At 40.0% G+C, this 19,594-nt stretch overlaps 1 protein-coding gene across 1 annotated transcript; it reads right to left on the bottom strand.

The window, feature by feature from the left end:
* Positions 1 to 528: 528 nt before the first annotated feature.
* ABCG5 (ATP binding cassette subfamily G member 5) lies at positions 529 to 19,392 on the bottom strand. Its single transcript, XM_049833389.1, has 13 exons — positions 19,271 to 19,392; positions 18,505 to 18,626; positions 17,919 to 18,052; positions 17,597 to 17,695; positions 15,522 to 15,654; positions 13,583 to 13,722; positions 12,311 to 12,440; positions 9,440 to 9,653; positions 8,981 to 9,186; positions 7,944 to 8,082; positions 4,358 to 4,543; positions 2,561 to 2,673; positions 529 to 1,396 (listed from the first exon to the last, which is right to left on the bottom strand). The coding sequence occupies exons 1-13, from the start codon at positions 19,390 to 19,392 to the stop codon at positions 1,200 to 1,202; spliced, it is 1,935 nt and encodes a 644-aa protein (XP_049689346.1). The 3' UTR covers positions 529 to 1,199.
* Between the last annotated feature and the right edge of the window lie 202 nt (positions 19,393 to 19,594).

Here is a 19,594-nt window from a genome sequence, read left to right as displayed (position 1 = left end):
TTATGTGTTATTTTTAACATATTTGTTCACCAAATGTTTTTCCTGATATAACATTTTTATCTCAGAATATTACACATAAAGATATTACCAAAAAATGCTGGCCTCACACTTAAATGGAGAACTTGCATTAACTCAAGGATTTCAAATTCTTCGTTACAAAGTGCATAATTTCAAAACTATCAAATTAAACTAATTATATTATTATGGAATTTCAAGATACAAATGTACTTACCTTTCTGAAGAAATCTCTAGCTATGCCTCTGTAATAAATTTCTTCACGGAATATGAAAAAGTTACAAAATTTAGGAATTCTATGTCTGTTAGGCCTTCAATTTTGAGAGGTACTTATATTTATTAAATGGATAAATTACTCTCTTTGGGATGTTAGTAAGCCCATGAGAATAACTTCCAAAGATGCAAACTACATTCCTTCTAAGAACTAGCAAACAACTTTTATGGGGTTTTTTCCCCCTAGTTAAATTGACATTTTATTAAGAAACAAAAATTTATTCTAGTAATTCCCAAACTGCTTCCAAAATAAGGTTTAGAACTTGGTAATGAAAAGAAGGAAGAGATATAAATAACATAACTGTCTTCTCTGATTTACCATCATTTACAAGACAAAAACATGTTAGGTAACTTTTATATTGCTTAAAGATCCTGTACTTATTAGTTGTATAGTACACATAAAGTGATTTCTTCATTCTGTCTTTATTTACACATATTTGGTTTTTTCTCTTTCTACAAATCCCCCAAATAGTATTAAAACAAAGCATAGAAGTTAAAATACAATTCTAGAAACGAGATTTACTAGCAATTGTACCCCTCTGCTTATTGGTAATGGTTAAAAACCAAAATACTGGGAAAAAAATTAGAGCACCATTGCTACATTGTTAAACATTGACAGCAACAGCTGACTAAATTAAATTCTAAATGTCCTTTAAAACATGTAATAGTGTTGATTATGGCTGATTTGGGAGTGGGGTGGGAATACCAATAGCAGGAAGCCATTCACACTCTTAAGAGAACATTGTTTTGCAAGATGGAAAACATCCGGTCAGAAACAAACATGAGAAGATGAATGTGTTTCTATATGTATAATCACTTAAATTCTATCTATCTAAAATCCAAGAATTTAAGCCTTCAACCATAATAAAGTTGAAAGTGTAGTATTAGACATTGTTAGAACTGCTACTTTTTTATTGCCTGCCAATAATTCTCTCTCTTATTTTGAAGCTCAGAATTGCTATAATGGCAAGTCCTGGTAGAAAAGCATAGAGTATTAGGAAATCGATTGTGAACCGGGACAATGCATCAGGAAAGTTTTTTTCAATGAACTCAATGCCATGAGAGAAAATACACGCAGCATTAATTGCAGTGGAACTGTTGGCTCCACCTGTCAAAAGAAAAAATTAGTTTCTTTAGTAGGTGAATCAGTAAAATTAAAACTCAGGCTTCATACATTTAAAATACCTAGCCCTAATGTTATTTTAATGATGAACTATACCCACAGAAGTATGTCTCATCATTTTGCAATAAGAACAGACAAGCCATATGTTTCTGCAGTTAATCTATGCTATATTTGTTGAATGGAAGAGTAAAGGGTCACTAGGAGCTTTCTGTTTTGCTCATGCCAAACAGAGAAAGCTTTATGGCTTTTCAAACACACTATCTGGAGAGGCCTCAAGAATTAAGTTGCCCAATGTTGTAGACTAGACTTAAAGTGTTCGTATTTATTGAGTCCTTCCAAAATTCAAGAAATGGAGACTGTCTGAAGGGCACGTTAAAGATCAGCTGTTTATTATCACTACCGAAGTCATGAATTCATTTTCTAACAGTTGCCATCTATGCTCTTGTAATAAAGAGGGACGGGAGAGATTAATGGCTAAAGAATATACAGCCTTGGAGAGAAGCACAGACACCTGGCTACAAAGCCCAAAATATCTTGGGGTAGGTCCAAAGCAGTAAGTTTTACCCCCATTGATGGATGTTAGCTACTAACCCTGCCAACCTGACGGATTCTGATGTTTTGCTGGTTATCTTGCTCACAAGCAGCAAAGCACAGCCTGACAGATCCAAGCTGCTTAGTATATGCCATTGTAACATATTTGAACTGAAGCCTTACTAGTATTAGAGGAAACATCTGGTCAGGTGTTACCTGTCAGCGCTCCCTGCACTGATGTTTGATCTTATATTGTGCAATTCTATTGATCTTCTATTTGTGTAACACTGCTCCAATAAGCTCATAAGGGGCTGCAGAGTTTACCTTCCAAAGTGCCCCCAAAGGAGGGATAAAAGAACAGGTGAAGAAGAGAAAATTAAAAACTGAAAGAATGAGAAATAGTTAGGGGAAAAAAAAAAAAGTCAAACTTTTGTCTAGCTTACTGATATGGCGTTATAGTCTTTACTAATTATTAAGCTTTTTTTAACAACTTGCAAGTTATCTTTATTTTTATCAGGATACTTTTGTTGTACATAGAAGGAAAATAAGCATTGACACCTCATTAAAATTATTTACAATGGACTTAAAGGCTGCTTTTTTTTTCTTTTGAACACTTACCACATGTGAAGTTTAAGCCATAAAATTCATTGACTATAAGAACTTCACTGCTGTATTTTTGAAAGGTAAGATAACTGAGTATTTTAAAAGGTGTCGGCATTTCTTCGATGGTCCTTAAAGAAACAGAGAAGTTAAATTAGCTTTTGCCATGTTCCAAAAGCCAATTCCACCTCAAATTAAAACAAGCTCTCATCTTTGGTTGTAGCCAGTTACAGAAACGGTTCTTGGCTGTAGTGTTTTCAAACATAAAGTCCATTCTAGTGCTTACTGAGGAGACAACCATGAAGGCTGTCTCTGACTTTGGTACAGTGTCATAACATTCAGCCCTGACTTGTTTATGGATAGTCACAAATAATTCTATGAGGTTGTTTGCTATTTGCATTGCAGTAATAAACTGAAAATGACAAGACCCAATATAAACCTTAATTGCAAAAATGTGCTGCTTCCAAAGTAAGAAGCCACTGCCCCCTCAGTCCATCTTCAAAACCAAAAAAGACTGAATATCAATTCACTGGAACAATAATAACAAAACAAAAATGAAGCAAAAATAATGAGAAACAGACTACAAAAACTTTGAAATTACAGTATTCAACAAGACTAGGCAATTTCTGCACCTAAAATACTGCAAGACTTTATAATTATACAAACAAATGAACAGAAAAAAACCAGCAGTGCAAGTCTCAATGCTGTTTCTAATATCCTTCACTGCCTATGAAGTTTAATCAAAGAGATTCACAATATCAACTAGCAATGTCTCTACTGTAAAATAAGGTTAGAAACCACTCTAATACTTTTTAAAAGTCATCATTAAAGCATTAGACTATGGTAGGGGGAGTAACTGTCTTGTCACTATAAACATACATCTTTCTGAAATTAGGCAGGGACCAAATAATTAGATATTAACCTAGTTTTATTTGATAAGCAAGTATTAGCTGAGATCTTTGAAGAGACAAAACATCATCAACTTTGTGAAGACTCATACGGTTTTCTTGAGGACAGCTTGATGTCATCTATTGTTGGGCATACTTCATTTTCATTGAAAAGATGTCAGGTGAGCATATCCTATTTGCTCAACATCTCAAGAAAACTGCTTTTGACAATAATACGTTTATTCTGGTATGTTTCTCAAAAACCAGTAATTTCAGTATTGACAAATACAAGGGGGAAACTGTTCAAAGTTTGTGCAATTACAATGCAAAACCACTTATTTGCACAGTAATAGAGCAAGTGGATCATAATTTTCCCGTGTATTTATTACACTACTTTTTTACTTATTATTTTTAGATAGTTCAGTCTGCAGAGGTAGAAGAAGTGTCTGAAAACAGACACAGTGGCTAAACTGGAGAATAACACTAATGAGATAGTTGACCACAACTTTTTTTTAAACCATCATTCCCAGTGTTTAATGACTGGTAAGTTCCAGCAGTTATTAAAAGTTGTAGGAACTTTTTTTTGGTAGGCTTCTTTAATGAGGATAGCATTTCATGTCATAACATTGGCATAAGTAAAAGAATTCAGCTGAGCTGATAGGTATTAATTGCTCAGTTTTATCTTTGATTTTTTTGAAAAAAGTGAAAAAAAATGTTAGTATCTTTGTTGATATCTAAAGTTATTAAGTGTCTGTTCTGTGTGTTTAGTTAGGTCTACCTCTGAAGGATAACCGCTGCACTTTCTTTCTTTCTTCCATTGCTACCTTGCATTATTGTGCTTCTGCAATACAGACTGTTCATGAAACTCTTCTGTAGGTAGATTATTTTAACATTAACACCATCATAATGAAATAAAACTTTTTCCTACCTTACTAGTCCTGTTCCCACTATCACACCTGCTGAACTAAGTAGCACCACTCCGCTTTGGACTATATTTGGGTTTTGAACCACGCCAAGTATAACAAGTGTTAGTAGTTCACCAATTACATGAGATGCTAAGACAACAGCAAAGAAAATTCCAAATCTGGAAGCATCAGGATACAACCCTGCAGTCCTGTACAAAAATAACATTTAAAAAACAGTTTTTGGGTAGTAAACTTGGAACATAGCTTTTATTTTTGTTTTTATTTATTTTTTGCAATTACAGCTCATTAAGTGAACAGTTTATGCCTTAACCCTTAGTATGTTTTTCGGAGCCTTAACATAAAGGACATCCACTTAATGCTGTGACAAAAGTGCAGATATATTAGGTTTTCTCCATCTAGATTAAAGAGGGTTATGTAAAGATGTAATTGTAGCAAAAATCCATGTTGTTTCAAGATAACCACCGTGGCTTTTAACAATCCCTTAAACTAACATCCTCCTCCTTTTAGAGTCTATGCAGTGGGAGTTATTTATGTAAGTCACATATTTAAAGAACATCTTTATGCAGATAATTAACATGGAATTTTGCACTTCTGATACTGTGCATGCAAATGTAAAAATGGATATATTCAATTAAATGGAAGACTAATTGAATTCACCACCCATGTAATTCATCCAAATGCAATTTCCTCCATACTCCTGCACTCTGTAATACAACACGCTCTTCCCAGCTTTTCCCTAGCTAACCGAAGGAAAAAAGTCCTCCGAATCTGTACTGAAGGTTAAAAAGTTAAGAAATCCCAGCAGTTGCTTGGCAAACTTAATTCAGCCTTATAGTGTATATGACAGATGACAAAACCTACATGACATAGTGACTTATTACTCTTTTTCCAAAATACCTCATACCAAAATTGCCTCACACTAGGTGCAGACTGCATGCTTTGCTCAGCTAACAAGCAGCTATTCAACTTTTTATTTTCTTTTTCATTGCTCAATGCAAGGCCCTATGTCTTTTTTTTAATCCACCATGTTCAAACATGGTCTTAAAATAGAAGTATTAATTTTCTCACTGGCTTTCCTGTAGCATTTTTTGTGTGTAACACCAAAATAATCTCTATTACAAATAGATGGCTGAACAGTGACTCTTCAAGTACTAAACATTCAATGACCTAGCAGGTATTTAACCTTTAGTCACAGATCGGTGCAGAAGAAACAGCTTTCCAAAGTCCCAGCATAAAAGTATCACCTTCTCTGAGGTGCTCTAATACTTGACACAGAGCTATGTAGATACTAGTAAATCTGGGGTAGGAGTAGAAAGAGAAGAAAGCCTAAAGAGAATTAAAAAAAAAAAAAAACAAAACTTTGGAAATTACAGTAATAGAATGGTAAGATGACATAAACTGTTAAAAAATTTCCCAGAGGCATCTTTAGCTAGGAAAATCTGCATAAAAAGAGTATGTTTACTTGATTGCAAAAGTGGCTGTATTTGTTCTTGGCCAGACCTGCCTTGTGTCTGATTGGTTAAGAGTTTGGGTCTGACCCAAGCTGTCTGATCCTACAAACACAAACTCTGTGTTCTTACAAGCCATTTCTGTCATACCAGAGGCTATCAAAGCCTCCCCCAAAGTTAGTCCATCCAGGAAAGTTTACTCCTGCACAGATACAATCTTCAAAAATTCATAGAGAAACTGCTTGCCCTAAGAGGTCTAAGGGGACTATGAAATCAGTCTGACACATTGCTGATGGCTTCCAAACAACAAGATAGCAAAGATATGTGGAGGCTAATATCTGTAAATACTACCCATTAACTGAAACCACACTCTTTATTGTTGATTGTGTTTGAAGCTACCAAAGCACAAGGGCAAAGTCTGCCCATATGAATTTCCTGTTCGTTAAGGAGTGAGCGTGACAAACAGTGGCTCATGATCTTCAGGAGCTCCACAAACCTTCCCTCACTGAGCCTGAAAAAGGTGCTTTCCAAATGCCTGCCTTCTCAGCAACCAGCTCACTAGCAGACAGAAACAGAAGGGCTCTGGTGAGCCCAGCACATCCTCTAAATGCTTAGTGGGAGGAGGAGGAGTAATTTCTGCTTCTCTGTGAAAAAGGATTTCTCAGGGCAGGCAGCACTGACAGCCTGCAGAAATAAAAGCCCAGGTAGCTAAGGGGACAAAGAGAAGGATGCCCTTGCTTGAACAAAACTGTACTTTTAATATCAGCACCAAACTACAAAAAAAAACCCCAACCATGCACCCAAGTCCTCACATCTGGAGAAGCAGGAATCTCCTTCTCTGGGCTTTTGTCTTTTCATCTAGGAGCTGACTCTTACCGAGATCCCAAATGGAAAGAATTAGGTAAATGCTGAGCACTTCCACTCATTACCTGCTACAGACCAGGAGGAGGAAGAAAACAGTGATCTTTTCCCTGAGTTTTTCCTAGATGGGAAAACAGCTATTGCAAAATTCCCATGGCAGACTAGCGCCCTGTGCAGAAGTTCTTATTCAGTAGTCCAAGCGATCTGATGCAGTTTTACTTCATCCATTTTCAAACTGCCCTAAACTCTGCCTAAATAAACTCTGCATCTTACTGCAGAGTAAGAGCACTAACATGCACAGCTACAGCAGAATAGCTCCTGCACTTTTATGTCTTTTACAAGGGTCTATCCACTCACCATTTCTCAACAGCTGACCAGAGAACATGCATCCAGGACACAATCCAAGCTTGCTATTCACTTGTACACATTTTACTATAGACTGCCATCTGATTGCAACTTTACTATCAACTGTCGCATGAAAACAAAAATTAACTTTAGTGCACTACATCTCTCCTTTCATAATCAGGAAGACAAAACCCCCAAAAAAGAAAAAGACTGAAGGACAGAAATGGGTCCTTATTACTTTGCTATTAGCTTACATAAGCAGCCATGAACTCTATTAAGTTCAGAATAAGCAAGTGGAAGGTGAGAAATCAGTGGAACAGAAATGAAGAAGAGCAGACCTATATGATAGATAAGGCAATGAACAGAGGAAGTATTTCATCACCCCATTCTGAGGTACTACTTCACAATAATGCAACAAAATGAACGTATTGAGGGGGAAAAAGCATGCTTTACAGTCAAACCCTTTCTTTCACTATCAGAAATCCACTTTAGTGCCTTTCTCTGGAGAGTAGAAGAGAGGGATCCACTTCTCATCACTTCCGTATGTTGTAGCTAAGCCCCAAATGTCCCAGGAAATAAGAAGCTTTGTTACTGTCACATACCTACTGTTGTCTTCCTTTTTTCTCTAATTTCCTGTCTTTCTAAATATAATGTAAAATGACGCTTCCTGCTTTTGGTATGACACAAGAATGATAAATATCCCAGGCCCATTAAAACTCCCCAAGTTACCTAGAGAACTGGTAACTTACTCAGAAAGTGTTTTAAAACTGCCTGAAAGAGAAAGGCTAAAATTGTTGACTTTCCTTAAGCTTTCTCTGTAATCATTCTGAGAGACCATAGCAGGAAGCCATGCCAGGAGGCCTGTTGCTGACATGGTGACTGAAACTGATAACAGAAAGAAAATAACAATCCAACAGATGGTACAAGAGCTTACCAATATATAAAGGTGCTGAAAATCGCCACGCTGATGACACTGAAGGGCAGGAAATGTACTATATAAGCTATAAGCATTTGCCACTTCTTATACAAGCCATCTTTGCTTTCTTGGTCACTGATAGCACGTAAAGGTGGGACTGGATTAAATACATAAAAAATAAATTAAATCACCATTGAATAAAGACACCAAGACTTATTGCTAGCAAAAATGACCTGAAGCACAGAGACAACTTTGAGAATATACCACAAACATTCTGCTTCAACCAGTCTGATCACTTTTTCCCCCACCATAAATGCTAAACATGCTCCCAGAAGATTGCAAAAGTTGGTAAGCTTAATGAAGAAGGCCTAACTAGGCAGCATGCAGGACAGCCTTCTCTTTTAGCAGATACAAATGGAAGACATGAAAAAAACTGCCATGACTGGATAATTTCTTGAGGTGCTCTGATCTCCAGGTGATGACAGCAGTGTGTGTTCCCTACATGAGCAGAACAGTTTTTAGGGCTGTAAATAGACACTATTGTTGGTCCTCGGCAGCTGTAAAACAAACACCCTCTAAGAAAAATTTAATCATCACATAATTCTCTGAACTCTAATTATGCTTAATTGTTGTCAAAGCTGTTTTGTACTTCCATCCTTTCCGTGTCTTTGGTTTTGATCTCACTTAAGACATTAACCACAGACCTAGACTTTGTGCTGCCTTTATAACAGTACACGTGGGCAAGTTAAGGACTCTTGCACAGTTCAGAATAAAGCCTCCATCGGAGGCCAGCTGTAAAAGGGAGAGGCAGGGAACAGGGCATATTCCTTCATTAAGTGCAGTAGACCTGGACCCCCTCTGATGTGCTAATCTTTTTCTGTGGTGTGAAGCTTTCTGTTGCTTTGCCTTTGAATTTCATGCTTCTATATCAGCTCTGACATTACCTAGAACTGTTAAGAAACTTTAAATTACTATCCTCAAAAAAGACTTTTTCCTATTTACAAAATAGTGGCAGCAATACATGCTGCTGCACAAAATACAGGACAGAAACTCACAAAGGGCAACAGCATTGAGCATCCCTGTGTAGGGGGGGGCACTCACGCACTGGTAGACAAGCCCCACACGGTCCTGCACGGCTCCTTTTACCAGGTCATTCCTTAGTCTAAGAAGGAAAAATACTACAAACAAGCCAAATAACAGATTCTGGAGGAGACGCATGATGATGCCCATCTTATCTCTGGAGAAGTTTCTTGTTGTCCTCCTGATAATGAAACAAAACAATAACAATATACTTGTTAGCTACGACTAACAACTTGTTGGTGGACTATTTAGCTCTGAACAAATCTTACACGCACAGTCTCCACAAAAAGGTGATATAATAAAAAAGACAGGGACAAGTACAGTGGTAGACCAAAATAACCAAGAAAGTGCATTATATATGGGAGAAAAACCTGAAAGATTAGTGGATAAGAAAAAAAATATATTTTTTTTAAAGGAAAAAAAAAAAGTCTTACCGTAAAAGAATCCATAATTTGTAAAAGGCACTGGGTGAGTCTTTGTTTTTGAACGGTATTGGTGGCAGCTCTTTCATACCCTTTGTTCTTTCAATGGCTGCCAGTACTTTGTCAAAGATCTCCGAGTTTTTGTAGGCTGATACAATTACCTGAACCCTACTGTAGGTTTCGAGTTCACGTTGCTTGCTTTGGGTGTCCACAGATGTCAGATCCACTGTAAATTTACAAAGTGTTTACTATATATACACATCATTTTACCTTCATATCTCTTCCCCCCTTGCAGCCAACTTTTCCTTGTCTCTATCCTCTATCCAAAGAAGAAAAGGTCCACTGAAAGTATTCAAGGTTTCTTTTACTCCTCCCTTCCATTAGAAGCAGCATGAACAAATAACTGTTGCAGCCACAACAAATCTCTGTGTTTGTGGCCTCTGTAGGACCCTAAAGTTTGAGTCCTTTACCTGGAAACACAAGGACTGAGCATGGGTTGGTCAGACCTTTAGCGTTCTCTTTGCTCAGCACAGAGCTGTGCCACCGGTGAAGCGCTACTGCTGCCAAGAGCAAGGCAGAGCACCAGCTGAGGATGAACATTAATGAGGATGAAGAGATGACTTTTTGGTCATGTATTTCTCAGGTTTTCAGACAAATGCTCAGACGTGGCTCCCTGATTCCCACTTGTCCTCTGCCTGCTCCTCTATAACCATGGAGCTTTATTTTTCAGTTAGTCTGAGCTCATGCTGCAGAGACACTGCTCTTTTCTACTTGAGATGTTGCGGCATTGTTGCACTGGGTTTCACCCACCTCCTTCTCAGACATACTTCTGTTTTAATGTGAAGTTAGAGGATGTTCAGCAGGCCAAATTCCCCTAGCAGGCTCAGCCCCAGCTGAAGAAAATATTACTTACTGCCGTGAAACTTACAAAAAATAAATACTTCACAGAGTTAATGTTTCTTTCTAATAAAATCACCTACTCCTGACACCAGCGGTTCTTTTAATGGAAGATGGGAACTTTGTGTGTGCTATTTGTAGAAATCATATGGACTCAGCAATAGTGCTAAAATGCATTAGACATTTCCCTTTTCCCTAACAGCAATAAATTATCTAAGTTTTCAAAAGCTAGATTGTCATTCTCAGGAATTGCTGTTCTTACTGATGTTTTATATTAGTCTTCTACATCTGATAAGACATCTTTATCAGTTATTTATTCCTAAGGTTTCTGTCATCCTTAGATTTCAGTTTTACAGCATTATGGTCAACTTCAAAATACAAATTGAACAAGAGAAAAGGACGCCTTGTCCAAGATTCTTAACTTGTCCTCAAAAACTGAATTAAACTTATGAATACTTCCCTGGTGTTCTGAAAGCTGGAATTCAGCAGAATTGTCTTTAATGGTAAACATATCCAAAATGAAGTCTTCACTTTCATAAATATGACCATCCAAAATGCAAATTTTGCACTTTTTGAAACTTGGCCAGTGTGCCTTGCTGGAACTCACACAGCAAATAAATGGCAAGCAGGTGTGTTTTAAAAAAATGGTGACACTGACTAGTCACTAGACCAAATAGCCAATGTCTACCATGCACTTGTACTTTTTTTATAAACAACATATGACATTACAATAATATAATCCACACTCAATACATAGGATCTATTTTCCTCTGGTGTAAATGATATCAGAATCTGTCCCTTCATTCACATCATTAAATCACACAAAAAATATAAACTAACAATTTTCCAAAGACTAACTATTCTGATGATTCTTTGCTCTAAACTGTATTTTTTTCCTTTTCTTGTCACATTCAAAGGTTGACACTTGAAGAATGCAGTACTCTCTCTACCAAGCTTTTTTAAGAGTGGGTCTAAATCTCAAATCATCTATGCTTTTCAAGACTATTCAAATTCATGAAGGCAAAATTATCCTCACTGTCACACCAGTGTTTTCAGCTTCATCCCATTCCAGCTTCATGTCAACAACCATTCTCTCTTCTCTCCAAGTTTAGGATGCCATCTAGACAATAGGAAAACACTGCCTCCTCTGAATGCAGCTTTTTGGATTGATCAAATTCCCTGGTTAATGCGCAGCTAGCATTGTCAGAAATCAGTCTACATACATACTGGATTTAAAGAGAGATATATGCATGTATGTATATGTGTACACATACATGCACACACAAACACATACACATTCTCTTCAAACGTGTATCTGCATGGATCAGGTACACAGACGCCCTGCAGCAAAACCTAGCCTCACTTCTAAAGTCTCATGCTGAGACTTTTTTTCATCCTGAATTGGTAAAACAGTAGTCTTCAGCTTTTGCCAACAGCTTGCTATCATCAGCTCCTGAAGCATCTGTATGTTCTGCTGTAGTAGCTCACCCTGGTATTAGCAACTCCCCAAACTTTTGGAAACCTCTAACCCAGCATCTCTGGAAATAGATGCCTCAAGTCATTCCATATTTATTCTACATCCTTCCCTCCAGGCAACTGTTTTCAGTTGCTTTGCATCACAGAGTCTGTAAGAGCATGGGACTTTCCACAGTTTTGGGATCAAATTGATTTTCCAATGTCCAGTAGACAGCCATAGGGAGATGCCGTCAGGAATCCACAGGTTTCATGAAGCTGAGGTTCCTTTTTTATTGTAGTTTACTCCTTTCTGCTGTGTTTCAGACCTACTGCAAACCTGCTGTTTTACGAAGCCAGTGGCAGTTACATTGGCCCAGTTCTCTCTCTTCTCTGAGCTGAGAATAATTACAAAGTTGAGGAAGAATTCAAACACATTTCTATCTCTGGAAAAAACTTTAATTTGGGGAAGAAAACAACTTGTATGTCTAAAGGAAACCCATATTTTTACAAAAGCAACTTACACAAACTTACCATAGAAGTCAAAAGGATTTGATTGCTCAGGACAAGAATAGCCACGGTCACTAAAAAATGTGATCATTTCCATAGGGTTCCCACAGAAAACCATTTCTCCAAAGCTCATGATGGCTATTTTGTCAAATAACTGGGGGAGGGCAAATTAATATATTAGCAATATGTACTGAGAAGTGCATTAATTCTTGAGTACAGCTACTGTCTTGGTAATAAAAATGCTTTGACAGGAAAAATAGTTTTGACACATTCAAACTTACTTAATATATTTCTCTCAAAGGAAGTTTGTCCTTTCTTTCACTCCTCTTGGTGGTTATGCAAGATGACACATCTTTAAGCTCTTAAAACTAGTGGTACTCAAAACTGTCTGTGACAGCAGCATACAGAGGCAATCCACAAACAGAAATGGGACTGTGGACTTCTGACTTCACTTCTAATGCACCTTCACTTACTGACTGACCTCCTTTGGCACTTAATAGCCCCAGTCTGTAAAATCCCCAAATTGTTGGGAAGATTATCCTGAAGTGCTTAAGGATTTTAACAGCACTGCTCTTCAGATGAACATTTGCCAGGGCAGGGTTTCCACCAGCTATGATCAATCCATATACCCAAGGCACCAGGACTGCTTTCAGTCCAGAAAAGCACTGTCACTCCGCTCTGGCTTCATGACCACTTACAGCCGATTCAGTCAGCCAGGGAAGAGGTGCCTTGCATTCACGTGGTGGCTGGTGGATGTGTCAGAAGAGCGAAGTGCAAAACAGTAATGGGAAAGGAGAAATGTTCTCCCCAGCCCAAGCCCAGCAAGACAGGCCTGCCCTACCACATGACCAAGGTGTACCCACACCACTTGACACAAAGAAGAAAAAAGATTATTATTTTTTTCCTTTCCATTCCAAATCATGTCTCAAGTTGCAAGTGTTACTGAAATATGAATATGTAAAGATAAAATAAGTGCTAGTTTTTACAGTGCCTGCACACATGGGGGATTTACATGGCTTCTCCCAGTGTTTTTGATTTGGGTAGCTGCATAACACAAAGGTTAGGCACACAGTCAGTGCGCATACTATTTTCACAGGGTAGTGTGTGTCCCAAAGTGCCCTGTGACTGACAGAAAGACAGACCTGTAAAGTTCAAGACAAGTCTGTATTTTATGCAATGGGGAGGGAAGAGAGCCTTTGAAGGCAGCTATCCTGCATCTTGTACTTTTATCCTGCAAAGAACCTAGGTACTAAAAAGCCTGGTAACAAAAGCAAATAGTGAGTAGACATCATTTACCCTGAAGAGTTCTGAGCGAGGCTGATGAATTGTAATAATCACAATCCTGTGTCTGTGTGCAAGCTCCGAGAGAAGCGAGACAATCTGGTTTGCAGTCAGGCAGTCCAACCCTGTTGTTGGTTCATCAAGTAGCATGACCTCTGTGAAATAACAAGAAATAGCATTAAAACTCAGGTAAGTGGGGAGCAAATGTTATAGCTTCTGCTTTTGAAGCTAATTAGGCAAATAGTATAGCAATTACTTTAGATGTGAAGTTCCACACGTAAAGCAGAATATTGCATAGATATTGCAATGATGGGATCTTTCCGCTTTAGTTAGCTTCAGTGCTTCAGTTTAAACAAGTTGGAATAAGAACATAAAAAACTACTGCAGGGTCAGAGCACAATCTTTTTTTTTTTTTCTAAGTTCAGGTGAAATCTGAAAATTACCAAAATAGATTTGATGTATACATCTGCTTCTAAGAACAATAATGATGAATTTCAGCATGTATACAAATCTAAATATAACTGACATAATTAGCTAGAAGTTATAATCTGAATTAAAGCTAAATATGCACACAAAATTTGTTCTGAACAAACCAAAAGTTGTTAAAATACAGCATATATAATTCCATAGATGAGAGAGGTGGGGTTTTTTATTGCATTTTCTTCATTATTTTATTGCACATGGAAGGGTAAAAGTTACAGTCATATCCATTATTTTTACATAGAAGAGACACAACACAGAAGAGGGCAGTTCAGCCTTGATCAGGATAAGGGGGGAGGAGAGCTTCTACACAGAATTACTATAGTGTTTACTACAGAGTTTAGTGAACTTACTGAGCCATAACTACACCCAAAGAACTAACTCTCCAGGAGTCACCAGTAGCAGTGATGTACCTCACTTTTCTATTTAAATGCTCCTTCCTGCCTGGTTTGCAGTCCTACCACATCTGCATTGCTACGAGGACTCCAGAATCCAATAAATGCATGCTATACATTCACTCCATAAGATTCTGGCACCCTTAAGAGACTATCCTAAAACTGACAAAATTTACAGTGCTGTTTCCCATGGCTAATCCTTCTAGTTGCTCTGCTTTGATTTTCATTCATTGGAATTTTTTTGGCTCTGCAATGTACATGGTGCTTACACATGCACGGCTCAATGGCAGCTACACCACTTCAAAGCTCAATGCTTGCATATGTATGGCTCCGATGTGCTCAAAAACTGTAAATTAATGTGCCACAACCAATATTTCATACACAGGAAGGGTGAGCCCAGAAAGACTTAAGATAGATAAATGCAAGTCTAAACCTGTTCAGTCCCTAAGATTTTAAAACTGTCTACTTTAGAAGATCAACTAATAGTTTAACGGCAGACCTGACTTACTGCTCATCCTCTTCTGTCATTACTAGACTAGCTTTTGCTGAATTACATAACTGTTGTGGTTTAAGTCCAGCTGTCAACTAAAGCACCATGCAGCCACTCACTCACTCCTTCTCCCCCCTGGTGGGATGGGGAGGAGAATCAGAAGAAAAAGGTAAAACCTCGTGGGTTGAGATAAGGACAGTTTAACAGCACAACACAAGGAGAGTAGTAGTAGTAATAACAATAATACTAATAAAAGAAGGTACAAAGCGAGTGATGCACAGTGCAATTGCTCACCTCTTGGAACCCGATGCTCAGCCCATTCCCGAGCCACAATCCCTCCTGCCCCTGGCCGGCTCCCCCAGTTATATATTAATCATGATGCCATATGGTATCAAATATCCCCTTGGCTAGTTCAAGTCAGCTGTCCTGGCTGTGTCCCCTCCCAGCTTCTTGTAAAAATAATTCTATCCCAGCTGAACCCAGGACAAGAATATAAATGCTTTTGTATTTTGGTTTATGGAGGTACATGGCAGGAGCACAAAGTGACCCTGCTTTGTTTTATTTTGAAAATCCATGCAGTGGTACTTACTGGGATCCTGTAATAGCTGGGCTGCAATTGAAACACGACGTCTCTCACCCCCAGAAATTCCTACAAGAACACGGCTTCCAATTATTTTGTCAGCAATGTGGCTGAGACTCAGCTCAGCCATAACTGCATCTACCTGAAAAACAATTACAATTTAGAAAGACTAAACACCGTCCAACTCGGATACCTGTGCGCAAGATGAAAATGAAAGAATATTCTGAAATGGGTAGAATTTCAGCTTCAGTTGACATTAAGATATGAAGAGTTCAGAGGTGGGACTAGAAGTTTAGGTATGAAGCATAATGTGCTGGTCTGGTTTCCAAAATAAGGAAGCAGAAAGGCACATGAATTCTGAGGAAGTATACTGAGTAGAAGATAGGGTGAAGAGAGAAGACAGAAAGCAAGAGCCTTGGTCAGCCATATCTAATCTTTACTCTCAACAGAGGCCAAAAGGAATCCTTTCATAGATCTGTGTATTGGGTTTGTGTGGCAAGGTTTTGGTAGCGGGGGGTGGGGGTTACAGGGGTGGCTTTTGTGAGAAGCTGCTTCCCCTGTGTCCAACAGAGCCAATGCCAGCCGGCTCTAAGACTGACCTGCCACCGGCCAAGGCTGAGCCCATCAGCGACGGTGGTGGCGCCTCTGGGAGAACAGATTTAAGAAGGAAAAAAAGTTGCTGGGACACACAGAAATGGCAGCCAAAAAGAGGGGTGAGAATATGTGAGAGCAACAACCCTGCAGACTCCCAGGTCAGTGAAGAAGGAGGGGGAGGAGATGCTCCAGGCACCGGAGCAGAGATTCCCCTGCAGCCTGTGGGGAAGACCATGGTGAGGCAGGCTGTCCCCCTGCAGCCCACGGAGGTCCACGGTGGAGCAGATATCCACCTGCAGCCCGGGGAGGACCCCACGCCGGAGCAGGTGGGTTCCTGAAGGAGGCTGTGACCCTGTGGGAATCCCATGCTGGAGCAGGCTCCTGGCGGGACCTGCAGATCTGTGGAGAGAGGAACCCACGCTGGAGCAGGTTTTCTGGCAGGACCTGTGACCCCGTGGGGGACCCACGCTGGAGCAGTGTGCTCCTGAAGGACTGCACGCTGTGGAAGGAACCCATGCTGGAGCAGTTTGTGGAGGACTGTCTCCTGTGGGAGGGACCCCATGCTGGAGCAGGGGAAGAGAGTGATGAGTCCTCCCCCTGAGGAGGAAGGAGCGGCAGAGACAATGTGTGGTGAACTGACCCCAACCCCCATTCCCTGTCCCCCAGCAGTGCTGGCAGTGGTAAGTAGAATCTGGGAGTAAAATTGTGCCCAGGAAGAAGGGAGGGGTGGAGAGAAGGTGTTCTGAGATTTGGTTTTATTTTCTTATTACCCTACTCTGGTTCATTGGTAATAAATTGAGTTAATTTTCCCCAAGTTGAGTCTGTTTTGTCCATGATGGTAATTGGTGAGTGATCTCTCCTGTCCTTATCTCGACACACAAGCCCTTTGTTATATTTTCTCTCCCCTGTCCAGCTGAGGATGGGGGAGTGATAGAACAGCTTTGGTGGGCACCTGGCGTCCAGCCAGGGTCAACCCACCACAATCTGACACACACCTAATTTCTCAAGAAAATAGCTTGTAGGGGCTGGCTTATTAGACCAGTGCTTTTTGGAGCTGTTCTGCCTAGTGAGCATGTGCTGCAGGAGACAGAATAGTGTCAAAGTCACCTCTGCTGTCCATGAGATGTGCCAGCACAAATGGCCTTGAACACCTCAGAGAACTGGCTTTCCCATCTGGGGAAGGGGAGCTGACCTGAATACCAACAGCAGCATCTCCTGCAGCAATAACTGTTGCACCTTTGGGTGGGAGAGTTTTGTCCCAGCATAATGGTGATTCCCTGGGGCATCAGCACAAGCCCCTTGCAGAGGCAGGGATCACCAGAGAGCTTGTGTCCTACTCCTCAGCAGGACAATTTCTCCACATTTGCAGAGTGGGGATTACAAAACTTTATTATAAACATAAAACACAGCTATGGATGGAAAGTGCTGCTGGTAAAAGCATTACATGACATCATGTCTACCTTTCTGGTGGAAGATGATAAAATACAGACCTTCTTTTTGATGAAGTCATCAGAGCATTTCTGAAGAGTTAGTAAAGCAGTGTAGGTCAGGGACTCTTGTATGGTAAGGAAGCTTAACAAAGCATCACTCTGAAAAAAAAAAAGGTGAAGATGAAGAAGCAATTAGTCCTGTAGTAACTAAGATCTTGCCCCTGCTCGCACAACCTTCATTCATTCATACAATTTATTAACTGCTTTGTACCAAATTTACTAGTAAAATCACAGTCAGATTACATTACTCCATTACACTAGCAACTTTACTTTCTTTATGTGAGAGGAAGCACAACGCACAAAAATAAATGTAGAAATCAACCTGTGGCACATAAGAGAAGCAATCTCTAAACTGTTCTTTCTTCAGCTGACGCCCATTCACGTACACTTCACCAAAGTTGTCTTTATGTCCAAGTCTTCCTGATATTGCATCCAGAAGTGTTGTTTTCCCAGATCCTTTCAAACAAAAGAAATTAATCATGTGACAAGATGAATTTTATGATTTCAAGAGTGCTAGCTTCACTTGGATGGAGACATATGAGAAGAAGAAAGTATTTTTTTTCTCAATAACATTAAAATAATAAGTCCTGAAAATGCAGCTAGTTAAGGGGAAGTAAATGGGAAGCCTAGAATGTGTGTAAATTAGTATTTAATTTTTACAAATTCACACTGCATAGTGAAACATTTGGGTTTAGAAGTAACCTTATCTTTTATTGAAGTTATAATTGTTAGTTAGGTGACAGAAGACTGAACTCTGAAAACCAAGCACCATGGTTTTACAAAGCAGAGGTTAAAACCAGCTGCAATTTCATTATTTAAAACACAGACCTCAGTCACATTCATACCACTGTGGAAGTCACTGGTATTAACTCCGATCTTATTTCTTTTAAAGTACTGGAACAACTTACCAGAATTTCCTAAAATCCCCATCATCTGGCCACTCTCTACGTGAAAAGAAACATCCTTAAGTATTTGCCGGGTCCATTTTTTATGATATAAAGAAATGTTCCACCATGGGCCAACACGTTCTCTTGGAAAACAAACATCAAAAAAGATTAAATAAGGAAGATTTAAAAATTTAGTGTAAAGCAAGTGAATGGTTTATAGCTACTTGCATGTGGGATGCGAGCCTGGCAGTATTTAAAATATTGGGGGGGGGGGGGGGGGAATCTCCCTTCACCCGCCCCCCCAGGCTTTAAGTTTTTAACTTCTTCATTGTCTGGAAGATAAAACAAATTCTGAACAGATTTCTCAGGATGACTGCTACAGGGCTTTTGGACTACAACCAAAAGGGGAAATTTAAACTGAGGCTGTATTTGTTGACGATGTTTGCCAGCCATTAATCCACTTGACCATTTTCTTAGGGCCTCACATTATCATTCTGGCAGCAGTAAGAAAGGCAATGGGAAAGGGCACAATCTTTGGAAAAGGCCTCTAAAGCACCTCCTTCAGAGACATGTAAAGAAAAACTGGTGAACCTTCTGGAGGACAGGCTGGCTCTGCCTCCCTCAAGACATGTACTCTACCCCTGCGGTGGGTGGCCCAGCGCCACGAGGCTGGCGGCCTGGGCAATGTCCATCCATCTTTACTGGGCTGAAGCCAAACCCACAGCACTCTCCCCGTGGTCCCTGGTCAGAGCAGCTCCTGGCGGGCAGGGGCCCTCCCCAGCCTTACCTGACGGTGTAGGAGACGCCCCGGACACTGACGCTGTCGGAGGGCTGCGCCACAGCCTTTGCCTCGCCTGCCTGCCCGCTGCTGCTGCTCCTCTCCAGGGCAGGAGACCCTCTGCCCGACATCCTCCGGGGCTGGGGCCCCACAGGCTCCCTCCCTCACGCTGCCAGCCAGGCGCCTGACGCTGCCACCACTGTGCTTCCCCCGGCACTGGGCAGGGACAGCTCCCCACTGTCCCCGGGTCAGAGCAGGTCAGTGCCCCCCAGCAGTCGCCACCGGGGAAGCACCTAAAAGAAAACAGAAGGGCTCTCAGTTCTTCCTTCTTCC

The sequence above is a fragment of the Accipiter gentilis genome, chromosome 30, assembly GCF_929443795.1.
Source record: "Accipiter gentilis chromosome 30, bAccGen1.1, whole genome shotgun sequence".
Classification (NCBI taxonomy): Eukaryota; Metazoa; Chordata; class Aves; order Accipitriformes; family Accipitridae; genus Astur; species Astur gentilis.
Note: the sequence above shows the minus strand (reverse complement) of the source record. Positions and strands in the feature narration are given on the sequence as shown.

Excerpts from the sequence above, each read along its gene's own strand:
- ABCG5 (XM_049833389.1), bottom strand. The coding sequence starts at position 19,392 with ATGTCGGGCAGAGGGTCTCCTGCCCTGGAGAGGAGCAGCAGCAGCGGG. Across the intron at positions 18,627-19,270 it reads GGCGTCTCCTACACCGTCAG|AGAACGTGTTGGCCCATGGT; the intron begins GTAAGGCTGGGG and ends TTGTTTTCCAAG. Across the intron at positions 18,053-18,504 it reads GGGGATTTTAGGAAATTCTG|GATCTGGGAAAACAACACTT; the intron begins GTAAGTTGTTCC and ends TTTGTTTGAAAG.